At 36.8% G+C, this 16,246-nt stretch overlaps 2 protein-coding genes across 2 annotated transcripts in view; one reads left to right on the forward strand and one right to left on the reverse strand.

The window, feature by feature from the left end:
* LOC124154278 overlaps positions 1 to 5,267 on the reverse strand; it is an 82,506-nt gene extending 77,239 nt beyond the window's left edge. The window contains exons 1-3 of the mRNA XM_046527901.1: positions 5,020 to 5,267; positions 4,808 to 4,951; positions 4,572 to 4,718 (exon numbers count right to left, since the gene is read on the reverse strand). Of these exons, the coding sequence (XP_046383857.1) occupies positions 4,572 to 4,718; positions 4,808 to 4,951; positions 5,020 to 5,166 (438 nt within the window). The 5' untranslated portion in view covers positions 5,167 to 5,267. The remainder of the gene's footprint in view (positions 1 to 4,571; positions 4,719 to 4,807; positions 4,952 to 5,019) is intronic.
* A 570-nt stretch (positions 5,268 to 5,837) lies between these two features.
* Positions 5,838 to 15,305, forward strand: LOC124154280 (ruvB-like 2). The gene is made up of 11 exons (XM_046527902.1): positions 5,838 to 5,941; positions 7,059 to 7,172; positions 7,261 to 7,381; positions 7,508 to 7,658; positions 9,061 to 9,223; positions 12,633 to 12,861; positions 13,848 to 13,960; positions 14,179 to 14,399; positions 14,506 to 14,644; positions 14,786 to 14,888; positions 15,116 to 15,305. The coding sequence occupies exons 1-11, from the start codon at positions 5,936 to 5,938 to the stop codon at positions 15,145 to 15,147; spliced, it is 1,392 nt and encodes a 463-aa protein (XP_046383858.1). The 5' UTR covers positions 5,838 to 5,935; the 3' UTR covers positions 15,148 to 15,305.
* The last annotated feature ends 941 nt before the right edge of the window (positions 15,306 to 16,246 follow it).

A 16,246-nucleotide genomic window follows, 5' to 3' on the forward strand; every position in this document is an offset into this window, starting at 1 on the left:
GGAATGAATTCCTTGTTTACACTGAAAAATTTAAAATTGATTAATTCTTTCCTGCCAGCACCTACAATAGAAAAATGTTTTCGTGCTACGAGTAGCATAATAATATTTTAAACCTCGCTGTACGGAGCTCTATTTTGGGGGTAAGTTGCCTGGGTATTTTCATCCGATTTGGATCTGATCCCTCAGATTTGGGGCCCAGCTCAACCTCAAGCTCAAGGGTGCCCGTTCCTTACCCCGGCCACTGGACTTCACCCTCTAACCCTATCATAGCACGAATCCACGGTTAACTTATTGCGTTACCAGTGTTTTTTTCAACCGAACATTGTAGTTGATTTTAAATGATTAACTCTTCTAAAAGAATTACTAACGTTTTCTTAAGCATTGTGGAATTTTAAACAGGTTTCTAGCGTTAATATCAACAAAGTTAGTAAATATAAGGTAATAAGACTATAAGTCCGGAAGTCCGTTATTTTTAACACTAAAATTCTGTTTAAAAATTCCACAGAACAAAACGAAGAATTCATTTCAAAGTATAAAAACATAGTAGTATGCAAAAAAACATATCACTGAAAAAACTATTGAAAACGTAACTACTATGCAACAGATTCCTGCGGGGAGGATGGTCATAAGTAAGTGGGAGGGTCGGGCTTTATTGCCTAGGAGTGGCCCTAAGGACTCGCTAAGCTGGGTCTCAGGCCGGGCCTGAATGCATCGGACAATTGCTACCTCAGCGGTCACTTCCTTTCCCTCGCATCGGTCAGAGCCGACGTCCACTCATCTCAGTTGAAAAATCTGTGACAGCTATACCCGACGTAAGGTGTTCCGCACATGAAAATGCCCTTTGGCTCCACCCAATGTCCGGCACGAAAGGGTTAAAAACGCAGTCTCAAAAATTTACAAAGCAATCAAAAATGTTAATCACACAAAACTCCAAACCAAACTTCAGGACATAGAACTGATATTAAATGAGTGACTTAGTTTGTATTCCTGATCCATTACCTCTGATTTCATTTAATCTCTACCTTGTCGTACACGTGACTTCCAGACTCCTTCATGAAAATAATTTGTTCTTTAATTTTTCCAACACCATTTCCTCTATAAATAATGCCAAACACCTCTCAATCTTGTCGCATAAATGATGTAGTTGGCCAGACAGTATGCGCTGGATGACAACTAAATTTGTAGGGTTATCATATTTACATTCATTGTCTCTCATATTTTCCATGGTAAATTATCCCTTGACCATTTCTTCTAATACCCACTTTCTTTCCATGAAACCAATACCTCAAGCTTATCTAAGTATATATGTATGTATTCTCAATTTACCAAGCAACTTTTTTGGCTTCCTCACCCTCATAACTGCTCTGGTAAATGTAATTCCTGTCCTATCACTCATCCCAGTTTTTCTCTTTGCTATTTTTGGCCTTCTCTTTCCCAATCTTTGGCAATGCTGCCCTCAGCAGTCATGCAGCCCAGTAAGGAAGATTTCACATAATGAATCTCAAGGAGAATCATTATGTACATATTTGGTTTGACAACAATTCTCAATCCAGAAAATTTGTTGTAAGAGCCAGATAATACACCTTACCGAACTTCAATAAATTCAGCTGGATCATACACGTGCTAAAATTCACTGACACTTCAAAATGCATACAGTTTAGGGCTATTTAACCCTTAGGCTGCGGAAACTGTTTTTGCATGGTGAGTGTGGGGAAAACGTTTTTCAACGTTTGACCAGATTTTCTTACCACTGGCAGCCTTTCCTTAAGATTTTATTGCCATTGCTTGAACTCAGCCAAACCTAATGCCAGACAGCACAATGGCATCTTTAGAGGACTAGAGGACTGGGGTTCTAATCCCAAATCCGTCACACTCCCAGTGACTCAAGACGTGGGTTAGTTTAGATAGGTGAGGGTAGAGATCACCTACTTTGCCACAGGGGTGTGAATATCGCATATTCATAGGGGGTCCAGGTCTTTTCCCTGAGCCACCTATAGTATTTGAGGATTCCATTTGGGGTGCCCAAAGGCTTCACCCAGGACCAACAGGACTTGGATCAGCAGCCAAGCACTCAAGGCTACCACGCTCCCAACCAAAGCCATAAGACACCCACAAATTAAAATCTTCAAAATCAAAGGTGGCCCAAGGAAAAAATGCCCTCCCCACCCTGAATGCGGGTTATTTACATGATTATGGCTAAGTCTGGGGTGGAATCTTCCCTTACCTACCCAAGCTAACCATCAGGTTGAAACACAGAGAGAAAATTTCTGTTTAAGTATTTACTGTTGAGCTTGGCGATTGTGATTAACAATTTTTATGAATTTCAGGACCACACTATCATCTCTATTCAGATATATTGTAAATCAATATTACCAGTATCTTGTAGCTGAACATAGAGCCACAGGGTTGGAGATGTGACTTACCTATATATACTGAGGTTAGCTGTGATATAAACCAGTTTACTCATCAAATGAGCAGCCATGGCCAAAAGGATAGAGCATTTTAAAGTGGTATTAGTCTATCCATGGTGAAGGAAGACCGTTAACTTAAAGAATGCATACACCTGCAAATATACCATGACATGGTAATCTACAGGATACTGCAGGGAAAAAGTTTACGTCAGGAGAAAAAATGCCAAGAATAAGCCATGAATCATAGATGAAGTCACGGACCTAATAGAAGAAATTAATTTAGAAAAAAAAACATTTTCCCCTTTTAGGGCCATTTACAAAACTTTTGTCAGTAATGGCCAGAATAATTACAGCATGAATGAAGCAGTTGCAAGAGATGAGATTCTCCCATTATTTCGGGGTGGATGGAGTTTCCGTGTTTACGAGCAAACCAGCCATCTAAGTATGGGATCAAAATATTTGCCTGTTGTCATGGGCTGATCTAGGAGGGGGGGAGGGGCAGAAAAATATGCAAGATTTTTACTGTCCCATTATAATGGCGTTCGTTTTGTATTACGGGGTATACTTGTGCCCCCCCAGAGAGAAATCCTGGATCCGCCCCTGTCTGTTATGATGCAAAAACATTTCACACCAGTATCATGGAAGTGTACATTGGTAAACAAAATCAGAGTATAGGTAAAATTGATTATAAACCTGACTCAGTATATTTATAGTAATGGAAGAAATGTCGCCCTTGAAGACTGGTTCATGTCCTACCCTTGAGCACTTCATCTTATAAAAAATGGTCTTACAACAGTAGGAACAATAAAGTAAAGTAAGGTTGAAATTCCACCCATGTTTACTGCTAAGTCAAAAGATAGATAAGTGGGAAATATGTAGTACTTACTTTTGTTTTTCAAAAAGAAATGATGCTAAGTGTGATACAAGCCTAAGCTAACAAAGTTGAATTGCTCTACTCAACAATGCACTGAGATAGCAATGTGGATCCTCAAACAAATAAACCTGAATTTTTTATGTATTATTATAACTCCACAAAAGGTAATGTAGACATTTCAGATCATTTACAGTCCACCAACAGTATCTCTCGCAGTTCATGAGGTTGGCCGCCAACTTTGTTTATCTTATTGAACCTTGGCACGATCAATAACATTGTAATTTACAGGGCGAATTCAGGTAAATCTCTAAGCTGTAGGGAGTAATTGAAAAATCTCGTTAAACTTTTGACCAGATAATACATAGTGGAAAGGGAGAAACAGCAAAATATAAAACTATCTCTACAACTCCGGGTGCAGGAAATATTGGGTACAACTGAGAGAGGCGATAACAGGAGCTGCCATACTGATGGTGGATGAGTTCACTTCCCATCAAAACATTATTATTAGAAAAAAAAAGTCGACATATAATACCTGTAAAAAGCATATTTGCCAAGAGCACTGCATATTCAACAGAATATCATGTTCTCGAAATGCCGACTGAATTGATGACTGATTGCAAGTTTAAAGTAATAATGTCTTTCTTGTTATCAGAATATTTTCTTTTATGTTCTCTATGTTCATGGCTATAAAATTAATATACCTATATGGTTCATTTTGATTCATTTGTTTAAGGTTTTATCAACCAAACTTGCCAATTAATGTCCTTTGTTGTACTTATTAGTGTTCATTAAACTGTATACAACCCATGGGTCTTTTCCCTGCCGTGTGTGCTACTGCGGGTTAAGAACATTTTTGGGTTATACCACACAAAAGAGATCAAATGACCCACAAAAATTCTTTTACTGACAATAATAAGTGGACATATAATGCTAGATTATCAAAACACCTCACAGTGATTGTATTTTTAATTTATTAAACCAAAAGTGAAAATTTTATTAACCATTTGTTTCACAAATTACTTTTGTTTGAAATCAAAGGAGTGATTACTGAGTACTATTTTTAATACCCAGCATGATAATGGCAATAGGAAGTGTCAAAAATTTTGTAGCCATAGCAAGTGTCAATGACTCAAAAGTGAGGGAAGATGCGGGAAAACGAAGGTCACCTTCAACCAAAAATGACCTTGATTACTACTGACATTAATGAAATTGTTTACATTATTGGGTCAGACAGGCATAATAATAAAACTTGTCACGGATAAAGCTATAAATCATTATATAAGTACCTTCTGACTTTCTGGTAGGAGAAATTCCGTGGTTATCCCACGGGTTTCCGCAACATTCACAGAATAAAAAGTGCTTTGTACATTTTGAAATGACTTGGTCAGCTTTTCCATTAAGGTAGCTGCATTACATTCATTTTCAGAGGCAACCTTCAGGATAAAGGTGCAAAAAAACATATAGATAGATGTAGGTCTAGCCACTGAATAAATGCGTATGTTATCTCCTTAAAATGCCATACATTTTTAATATGTCTTTCGAATTCCTCATCATAAAAATACTTCATCTGGCAGCGGGAGCATATATTTTTATTCAACTTCTCGGTGACGACCTTGCAGTAAGTTTCCAACATACCATCACATGAATTCAAGTTTTCATTGGTTTCCTGAAAGTGAAGTGAATGATCAAACGTCCAAGCAACTTATGATTCACCTCAAAAAGTATAATATGTACCTCCAATTTCTTCCATAGCTCCGCCACTCTCATCTCCAAGTAAGAATGAGTATCCAGCTGAACCGGCAATGTGCCACAATTTTCATTTCTATCTACTACCTCACGAGTGCTATCTGAACAGCCAACTTTGATATTTAAGTCATCCATAATGCTTGAGAATGTACACTAACACTTTTAAAACCCCAAAAAAGCTGTGTACAACGTGCAAAACCACCTAGCGCGATATTGTTAACATGGAATTCGTTCGAAAGGAGCGGTTGCCTAGCAACGCCGTTGTCATGGCGCATGTGCAGAATAAGCATTTCTGAGGTGCAAAATTCAATGAATTAGAGATCTTTCCACAAAATATGCTCAACATCGGCAGTGGTAAACCGATGATGTTTCCACAAAATCACACCACTCCACCAAAATATGACTAGGTTGCAATCATATGCTATTTTCCAGTGTACTACCTACATAACATTTACAATACGAATTATGCGGGCGAATACGCTCTAAAAATACCTTTGAAAATTCAAGTTCATTTTCGAAATGCAGGAAATGAATTAAATTGATAACACTAAATTGATGAATAAATCTTTTAATGCCATGAAAACCATGAAACAGCTGGAACTCACGGTAATGTCCTCCACACATTAGTGCTACTTCATGGCATGATGTCGATCCTCCACCAAATCCTTACATGAACTTTTTCTCCGTCATCATATCATCAATTTTTACATGAAATGTTGGCTTTTATTCCAAACTAACTCCATTCAAGTCCAGAACTTTTCACTGCAACCGCCCCGCTTGATCCCGCCTCGCCGTTCATGTCGGGTTTCTCGGGTTTTCTTCATTCATGTGAAACAGTCGAAAAACGCTTCACGTGAAAATAAACAAGTTGAACAAGGCGACAACAAGCGTGGTCTCAGCGAGGATGGCGGTAAGCAATAATTTTTAATTTTCATGTCGTTTTACGTTTGGTATTACAAAAATCATGTAATAATTTTATGGCTCAATTTTTTCTTAGTTGTTTTATATATCCATAGCTTCTCTAATATTTGCGTACTAACCTGAGGAAGCCATCTAGCCGTTTTCCACAAGGCCGGCTTGATCGGCTACCTTTTAAGTCGCTAATTATTTTGTTATATTGTAAGTTGAGCTTCCCGTGGCTGTATTATTGTTTGTTAATCAATTGGTGTTTACTTTTCCGTCCTTTTTCTGCCAAATCAGTGAAGTAAAACCTTAAGCAGTTCTTAAATTTATTGTGAAGTTAACTTTCCTCGCCTTTTAAGTTAGTTTGTGGGCAATCGTCCTCTTTTGGAACTCATAGTGAGGTTCAACAGTCTAAATATTCTATCAGAAGATTTTTTTAAAGACCAGCTCAATTGCCTTTACTTATTCTTTTCAATTTCGAACCTTCTAGAATTATTAATTGCGCATTATTCGATTGATATACCATTAGATGACAAGACGGATTGGTGCTAGATGTTATGGACGATAAAATTACAAACGTGCAAAAATTAAAGTAAAAGCTTTTTCGTCGGATAACCTTTAAGTGATAAATTACATAAAACTTAATGCATTAACAGTATTTACAGACATTACTTTGTGACCCAAGTAGTTTGCACCTAAATTAAAAGCACCGTCATTGCGTGCCGTGGCGTATACAGGTGGCCAGAAAACGTCTGCTTAAGTACTTAAATAAACTCTCTTCGATGTATTGACAACATATAGCATCCCCAGAATGGGAGCCTAACTAATGTATACATTAGATGAGAGTTTCTTTCAGCATTAGACCATTAAAATGTTCCAATTCTGATAAGAATGTAAAGTTGCCTATAAATAATATTATCTAATCCTTCCATGGAGTAAGTATGCTTTTCCTTATCTGGTAATGATCTGGAAGAAACATAATATATATTTCGATGTACTTATTTTCAGGCTGCCTAATTTGTCACATCTTTACAGAGGAAATCATTGTAGATTGATGATTTTTGGTAGAGTTAAAAATGCGTAACTAATTACTTAAATATTTATCTTTTTATTTGCAAATTAAGGCCAGTGCTGTAGCCAAGGTTCAGGAAGTTCGAGACATCACTCGAATAGAACGAATCGGTGCCCATTCACACATCCGAGGACTTGGCTTAGATGACTGCCTTGAGCCCAGAAATGTGAGTTTTCACTTTGTGTAAGTAGTGTGGGTGAAGCCTTTCTTTCAAGATCCCTGAGGCCTAACTTCAATGTTTTTCTTCTGAATAGGTTTCACAAGGAATGGTGGGCCAGCTCACAGCTCGCCGAGCTGCTGGAGTGGTGCTTGAGATGATCAAGGAGGGAAAAATTGCTGGCAGGTCTATTCTGCTGGCTGGACAACCAGGAACTGGTAAAATACTTGTGTTGTATGATTAATCTATCAATGCTATCTTTTAATTTTGTGAGAAATTTCTCAAAGTATTAATTTCATTATTTGGTATTGATATGTGATAACTCACTAAAATATTTTTAATAGGTAAAACTGCTATTGCAATGGGAATAGCTCAAGCTCTCGGTCAGGACACTCCATTCACCAGCATGGCTGGTTCTGAAATTTACAGCCTGGAAATGGGCAAAACTGAGGCTCTCACTCAAGCAATACGGAAATCAATTGGTGTGCGAATCAAGTAAGTTCTGCTGTGCTGTCTACCATTAAATTTTGGCATGTAAGAAACTGCTTTAAAGGCGTTTCAGTTGCTTTTATACAGGCTTATCGTGTACAATATTTCTGCCTATGTTTGAGTATGATCATGCATGCTTGATTTAAACATTGTGGACTCATCTGCATGTTTTCTGCCGGCCTCAGTGGTGGCAGCGTAAAGGCCTCCCCTGCCAAACCGAAGGTCATAAGTTTGAGTCTCGCCTGGGTAAGTTGTCCCTACCCAGGGCATGGTTGTGTGTGATAGTCGTTGTTACACGTTATTTCTGATGCAATAAGGCCTTAAATGATTTGTTTCCGGGGTGATGAAGATAAATGTTTTCACTTCAATGGATATTGTTAAAAATATTATTTGTCTATTGTTGATTTGAATGAAATTTTTTGGTATTTTAATGTTAGTTGTTCTTAGGCCTCTTATTTTGTGCAGATGATTAAGGTTATTTTAGGTATGGTTGATAAAAACATTAATGCTTTACAACTTACAAACTATTCCAAGCATTTATTTCCATAATCAGGGCTTTAAGTTCAAATAAATGCACCCATGGCAACCAGTAAATAAGCGGTAACATTACGCGACAACCAAAAAAAGATTCAATAGAATTGTTTATTGGTTGCCATGGCAGTGTTCATTTATATTATTCATTGAAGATAGAAACAAAAGTATTTTGAAACAATGCATGCAAAGAGAAAATGTTTTTGTTCATCATTACTTAAAAATAATCTAGTTATCGATGCAGTATTTTAATTGTTTAACTTATGGAGCCAGTTAATTTTATGCCACTTAATTTTGTTAGGTAAATTAGCTATAGGTTTTTGTTTTTAGATTTTTGCTGCAACAAGATGCACGGCTGTAATCCATTTTTTGGTTTACTGCTGTGTAGAAAGAACTTTAAATGCTAAACATTTCATTAGTCCTTCTGGGAATGTCATGAGGAAACTGAATATTATACATTTTTATCTGGATGGATTAAAAATAATAAAAACCAGTGAATATAAATGGAATATAAAAAGAAAACAGAAATTATGTTAAGCTGTGATTGGCACACTCACATATGTAAAGGAAAAGGTGTCTTTCCTCACACAGCTCAGGTGATAGATATCATCCCTATTGAAATTTACAGGATGTTTAGAAAGCTCAACTGCCTCTAATTAGTTGAGGAGTTCAATTAAATTGTATGATTAAGTGTAGGTTTTTTTAACCAAAAAATGCATTGTTTGCATGATCTAACAAGATTCAATAACGTAGTCGTTCCAATAATGAAACACTGTTGTCCTGGAAAAATTACGCATTTATGCAATCTAGATCTTCAAGTATATATAATAATGATTCAGAAATTCTTGAATGTACATTGTCATTAATTTCACCCAAGGGAGGAAACTGAAATTATTGAAGGAGAAGTGGTAGAGGTCCAAGTTGACAGACCAGCTACAGGAGTTGGTGCTAAAGTGGGAAAACTAACTTTGAAAACCACGGAGATGGAAACTGTATATGACCTTGGCAACAAGATGATTGAATCACTGATGAAGGAAAAGGTATGATATATTTTTAAGATGCCAAATTCGTTGTGGAGAAGTTTGGGCTGCTTACATGTTGATTTGAAAGTAAAAATGAGAAAAGTGTTCAATAATTTAGTTTTTACCTGGATTCACATTCGTGAGACATTGAAATGAATTTTTTGTTAATTTTAACATTGGATCATTCATTTGTTAAAATTATATTTCAGTTGGCATGTATAGTAGGTTCAAACCTATTTTTTTAGATCTAAGGATGATACAATTTCCACCATGTCTTAAGAACTGAAAATATGCAACTGCGCATCTGATCTGGTAGATTGGAAAATAATATTCACTTCGTATATTCCACACTAATAATTTCATTCCTTAAATACTCGTAAAGTAGAGTAAACAAAGTCTGGGGTAGGAGGAAGGGTGGGTGGAGTGTAAAAACTGACAATTGAATAGGGTGGTTTCCTATTATTTTTTTATTGCCTTAATCGAAAGATTATTACTCCTGGAGTACGTATTTCACCTTTTTAGATTTTTAAATGACAATATCTATTTTTCGCGATTAAATGAAAAGTGAAAATTTTCAAGCGCGCGAAAACGCGACGCTCAAGTATGAATGCCGGGAAATATCTCCGTACGTCGTATTTCTGGTTCCCCCTCCCGCCCGGTGAGGTGACCTTGAGGCGAGGCTTAGCGCTGATACGTCGCAGGCTGCCAGCGGGTAGCTGAGTACCTTGCTGAATGGTAGCGCTTGGCTTAAAAAAGGTTTATTAATACCTTATCAAACGAAGAAAACTTTCCGACCTTAGCCAGTTTTAGTAGGTGATTATTAAGACATGTTTCCCTGAGCTCTGTGCCTCATGCATGCATTGGTAACCTCAGACGATGTATAACTCCTATCCTCTCGTGTAGAAACTAGGTCCCTGTGACGTCACGTGGAGTGGAATCGCATGGGCGCCAATCTGGCCTTTTTCAAATGAGGATAAAAATTGACCCTTGCCATTCGTCTATACCGGTATTTCAAAAACCAAATAATTTGTGTATTATGAATACACTAATGGTGGGTAACGAATCGCAATCAATGCCTTTCGTTTTCTTTGATGAAGGAAACTACCCTATTGATTAATTCTTGTTTTGAGAAGTGGTTTGGAGAGGAGGAAGGTAAACTTACGAACAAAGATAACTGTGGCATCAGTACCACGTGCTTATTATAAAGAGTCAAAAATAGAATGTACAAGGGCAGCTACGACATCGGTATAAGGAGCAAATTACTTGTGTCAAATCCTGTAAGCGACTGCTTGTCACAAAAAGAGAATGTTTCAATTACCAATTAATTATAGGTGAATTGTCATCAAATAAAATATCTTTCACTAGTACAATGATATTTTATTTGATATGCATTCACCTCTAATTAATTCATTGTTTTAAAAAAATATTTTACTTTTTGTTACCACTAGACGATTGCAATATCAATGCAAGATATTGATGTCAAAATTGTTTGGCTTGTAAGTTTGATGTTTTAATTGACATTCATTCACCATTTATGGATTTGGAAGGCATTTGAATCTTATAATATGCTCCTTATATTGATGTCAGAGTTGTCTTTGTCTGTAAGTTATCCTTCTTTTTTAAATCCCTCTCCCCTAACCACTTCTCATAGCAAGAATGATCAACATAATTCATAGTCTCGGACATGATATACAGTGAGTCCTCGTTTAATGTCACCGTTCCTGAAAAATGTGACAGTAAACGAAATGACGTTAATCGAAACATAATATCCCATAAGAAACAATGTTAAAAGTGAATATCGGCTTCTATACGCGAAAAAATTTAGCGTATCATGTCTGAGGCATTTTTTACGATGGGAATTCGCTATGGTGGTCGCCAGGGCGAGCGTCGCCTGGGCATCATCATCGCTGAAACATCGTCGCAATTAAAGGAACCAAAATTATTGTTAACACGGCGAAAAAAGTGACGACAAAAACTCAGAGTTCTGCACGGAAAAATTCCTTGAAATCACTTTTTAGGTTCCTGAAAACCATTATGTCAAGTGAAACCTTGCCACCTACAGTGAAACCTCGATATAACGACACCCCACGGTGCACTAATAAACACTCGCTATAGCGAATTGTCGCTTTACCGGAGGTGGAGCGAATAATAGCCAATATACCTGTTGCGAACAGATATACAGGAACAGGAGTGGTGCGGCGACAGATAAACATCTATCCGATAAACGTAAGCATAAATCCAGAAGAAAGGCGATGTTTTTTTGCATCACTAAATTTCCTTACTCTAATAACGACCACCTATTCAAACAATTTATAAGCGCCGCACTGAATAAAAATCATGCAAAGCATTGTTTTGTCATCATTATATTTATCGAACGACAGTTTACCACATAAATTTGAGACTGAGCACTCCATTAACTTCATTTCTAACAGATCGCTAGCAATTACAGAGGTTAAGGAGTCTTCATGAAAGTCTTCCGGCGGTGAAACCCTCGCTATGGCGAGAGCCAACACCGAAAGGGTCTCGTAAAAACGAATTTTTTAACACGCTTATTATAGGGTCATTTGACGGTACATCGGCTATCTCTCGTAATAGCGGGGGTGTCGCTATAGCCCGTACTCGCTTTAATGAGGTTCCACTGTACCTAAGAATTCATTTTGCAGAAAATTTGCAGAAACCGTAATCGCAATTAACAATAAACACACCGTTTTACACTTCGTTTTGACTGGCTGTATGACTGCCCGCAAAACGAACAACCTGAAACGCCTGCCGCTTCGCGTTTTTCCTTGCGCGAAATTTAAAAGACTTGGCGTTATCGCGAAGCGAAGGTGCGATAAACGAATGACGATCTCAAAATTTTCGTGGCGTTATCGCGAAATGACGTCAAACGGGGTGATGTAGAACGAGGACTCACTGTAATGGAATTGACTTAACATAATGAAAATGACTTTGTAATTCTGCATAAATTTATTAATGGATGTATTAGGTTTCGACATGGCACGTCATAACCAAAGGATGACGGGTATCTTTGAAACCTAGATAGTCAATAAATAATTTTATTTGGAATTACTAAGTTTTATGTTTCATTATGAAACAGCTTAACTCTTCTGTTGGTAGTTCCTATACATCCCCCCCCCCCACTTTCTTCTTCCAACACCCGCCTCTGTTCATCCTGATTTACGAGTATTTAAGGAATGGAATTGTACTCATAAGTACATAGCTTAAAAATGACATAACTGTCAAGAAACTAATGGTCAGAAACTAATAATCAGTGTGGAGCGTGTGAGGCACATTTTATTTTCCTATATCATGATTCAACCAATTGAAGCCGTAAACTTTAGACAGTGATCTGTTAGTGTTTATTTTAAGTGTATATGTACTTTATTTAAAGCTCAGTTTGATTCCAATCTTAATATTCATGCTATAGGTTCAAGCAGGAGATGTAGTTACCATTGACAAAGCAACAGGAAAGGTTAGCCGACTTGGTCGCTCGTTCACCAGAGCCCGCGACTATGATGCCACGGGTGCTCAATTGCGTTTTGTCCAATGTCCGGAAGGCGAATTGCAGAAAAGAAAGGAAGTTGTCCACACTGTTACATTACATGAAGTGGATGTTATAAATAGTCGCACTCATGGATTTTTGGCCCTGTTTTCTGGTGAGTTACAGTCTAATTATAATTGTAATGTGTAATTGATTCAGAAATAGAGAGAGATGGAGAATTTGGTCGATATCTAATATTATAGATTGTTTTGTTTCAGTATAATTATGTATTCTTTAAATTTCTTTATGGACAGTAGAAAAAAAGTCTGACTATCTTGACTGCCCTTAAGGGTGTACTTTTTTTATCAGTTCTTGCTCGTGAATAAATGGATTCTGTGATTTTTTTATGAGTGTATAATATATTGTCTAAAGTGATGAGTAAGATTTTTCAACATTTAATTTATTTGCTTGTAGGTGAATATTTTTTATTGATTAACACCCATGTACTTAATTAGCATATTTGAAGGGCACGGCTTAAATCCAGCAGTGAAGGCAAACTGTTAGGCATTATAGTATTAGGCTATGAGATTGGGTAGATATGTAGCATAAATTTAATTGGAATATTATATCAAATCCATGGAATTAACCCGTTCGATTATTTGTGGATTTGAGATTGTGGATTGGAAATCTGACCCATCACGAGTTGTAAATATTTAACACTTTAGATGACAGATTCTCATTTGCTATCACAGCTGCTAGGTATGGATTAACCCTTCTACTTTTATATCCTAATAAATCCTGGTTTAAGGTTAATATTATTGTTCAACTCCCATCTCAGAAAAAAAATTTCCTCATTTGCCATATTGCACAAGAATGTTAAGAATATTTATGTGAAATTTTAAATAAATGGTACATACTTTTTTAGAGTTTTATACATTGCCTAAAATCAGGAAAGTCACCAATGCAGTGAAATTATTAAGTTTGATGGGTGAAGATTTCTGTACAATAAAATGAATTTTTCTCATGGCTTGGAATCCATTCTTGTAGAACTCATAAGTTGAGGGTATTATGCCCTGGCTGTAAGGCCTAATTTCAATAGATTAATACCAAGTTTCGTAAAAAACATGGGTTCATAAATAATCGATGTCTCTGTTATTTTAGGTGACACTGGAGAAATAAAGCCAGAAGTTCGGGAACAAATTAATACCAAAGTAGCAGAGTGGAGGGAGGAAGGAAAAGCAGAAATTGTACCTGGTGTCCTATTCATAGATGAGGTAATTGCTAATAAACAGTATTTGAAATTTCATTTCATAATTTCAATCTTAGGGGATTTTTGGCGTGTACTTTTAGATCTCAGCTGGTATTTTTTTTTGTCATTTTGCTGTGTTTACTTCACATGATCATGTCAGATTCTATGTTTTGAGGAATATTTAGTGCCATGGAGGTGATGTTGCATGGTGCTTATATTAATGTAATTTCAAACTTTATTTAGGTTCATATGTTAGACATTGAGTGTTTCTCATATCTCAATCGCGCACTTGAGGATGAAATGGCCCCAGTTGTCATAATGGCAACAAACAGAGGAATTACGAGAATTCGTGGCACAAACTATCGTTCCCCTCACGGAATTCCTATTGACTTGCTGGATCGAATGATAATCATCAGCACATCTCCATATAAGGACAAAGAGCTTAAGGAAATTCTGAAAATAAGGTAACTTTATATATTATGAGTCATTCCTAGTTGTTATTTTTACATATGATGTTGGTACATGATAACTGTGGCTGTGATAATTAAAATTGTGCAATATTTTTTTCAGATGTGAAGAAGAAGATGTAGAGATGTCTGATGATGCCATGATTGTACTCACTAGAATAGCTTTAGAGACATCTCTCCGTTATGCTATCCAGCTTATTACCACATCGGGATTAGTTGCACGAAAAAGAAAGAAGACCGAGGTAATGTTGTTGTGTTCACTTGCCAAAACTAGGTTTTCAATGACTTCAACTGCTTGAATGGTGGAAGTAATATTAATGTTGTAGATAGTCTATGACTAGAGTCAAGCTTGTTAATCCATTAGGTATTTGTTTTTACCTTAGGTTACCATAGAAGAAATAAAAAAGGTGTACTCATTGTTCCTGGATGAACACCGTTCAACTCAGTTCCTGAAAGAATACCAGGATGAGTTTATGTTTAATGAAGGTAGGCCAAAATTTCATGATATTGTGTTCTTATTCATTTCTATATATGCTCAGTCTGAGTGTGTCTGACAAGTAATATCTATGAATGAGTAGAAAAAATTAAGATATATATGGTGTAATGTTTAGTCACTGGGCAATGAAGTCAGTGAAATTAATATACAGGCACACCCACACCTTTATTTTATACTTGTACAACGTACTAGATTTTTTGTCCTTTCCACTTTCCAGATGACTCCAAGATGGAGGTGTCCACTAGTTGACCTGACTACTAATTCTTGAGTTACCAGGCTATAATGACAAGTTTACTTGATCAGGAATGAAGTCTTAATTATAATTTAATGATCATTCCAATTTCTTGATTCTCAGCTTTCACTATGTTCATTTTATAAATAAAGCTATTGCCATGTGTAAAATCAAAGTGTACTCTTTATTTCAAGTAACAGAGATAGATTCCTTTGATTGCTACATGTAAACTTTAATGTGAGTTATTAGGAAAGAAGTTTCATGTCCTGGAAAACTTTTTTTAGTGGTCAAAGTTAATATTTAACATTTGTGTAGACTGTGGTGGCTGGTTATCTAAGAATCTGGTATCAAATTTACCTCATACAGCGTGTAGTTTACACGGAATTCTCTTTGATAATACTAGTGTTCATGCATCAATTAAAGCAAAAACTTACAACTTTTTTCTCATGTGCAAATTCAGTATGTGCATTTTGCTTCATCAGTAAGTTGATAATGACACTCATGTTTTTTTAATTCAGGAGCTATTCTCTCATTTTGTGTGAATTGAGATGCTGAATAGAAAAGTGTTAATTGCTCTTTTTGGGACATCTTGGCTGAACCCAATGCACCATAAAACACATCTTAACCTATATGTTAGGAAGAATTATCTGGTGTATTTGGCCGCTTTCAGACGGGATGACTTTTCACCGTCCACAGCACTGCGCCGTGCTTTCAGATAACCATAGGTATCTGTGAGTGCCTTCAAACTAGTCAAATCGCACCATTCCCGGCACAGTGTCATGGACAGCCGCCATGGTCTCCACGGTGCCCATTTCAATCCAGCATGGTGCTGTGCCATCTACGGCGTGAAATGCAGACAATGCTACCGTGAGACCGCTTTCAGACGAAACGATTCTCTGCATTTCAAGGTGCCATGCCATGAGCAGCGACCGGCGGATTGTCATCTCGTCTGAAAGCGGCCTTAATAGTGTATTAATCAATACTCTATTGTAATTTTTGGCTCCTCTTAACCCTGAAGCAATCTCAAGCAGATTGACTTAATTTCTGCTGCATTTATTTTATTTCAATGGCTAAAGAAAGCCAAGTCAGAACAAGGGTATTCTACATAAACTAACA

Source organism: Ischnura elegans, chromosome 2 (genome assembly GCF_921293095.1).
Source record: "Ischnura elegans chromosome 2, ioIscEleg1.1, whole genome shotgun sequence".
NCBI classification, from domain to species: domain Eukaryota; kingdom Metazoa; phylum Arthropoda; class Insecta; order Odonata; family Coenagrionidae; genus Ischnura; species Ischnura elegans.

Bases quoted from the DNA above. Each gene is read 5' to 3' on its own strand.
- LOC124154280 (XM_046527902.1), top strand. The intron at 7,659-9,060 runs GTAAGTTCTGCT...ATTTCACCCAAG, and splicing joins TCAATTGGTGTGCGAATCAA to GGAGGAAACTGAAATTATTG. The intron at 13,961-14,178 runs GTAATTGCTAAT...AACTTTATTTAG, and splicing joins GTGTCCTATTCATAGATGAG to GTTCATATGTTAGACATTGA.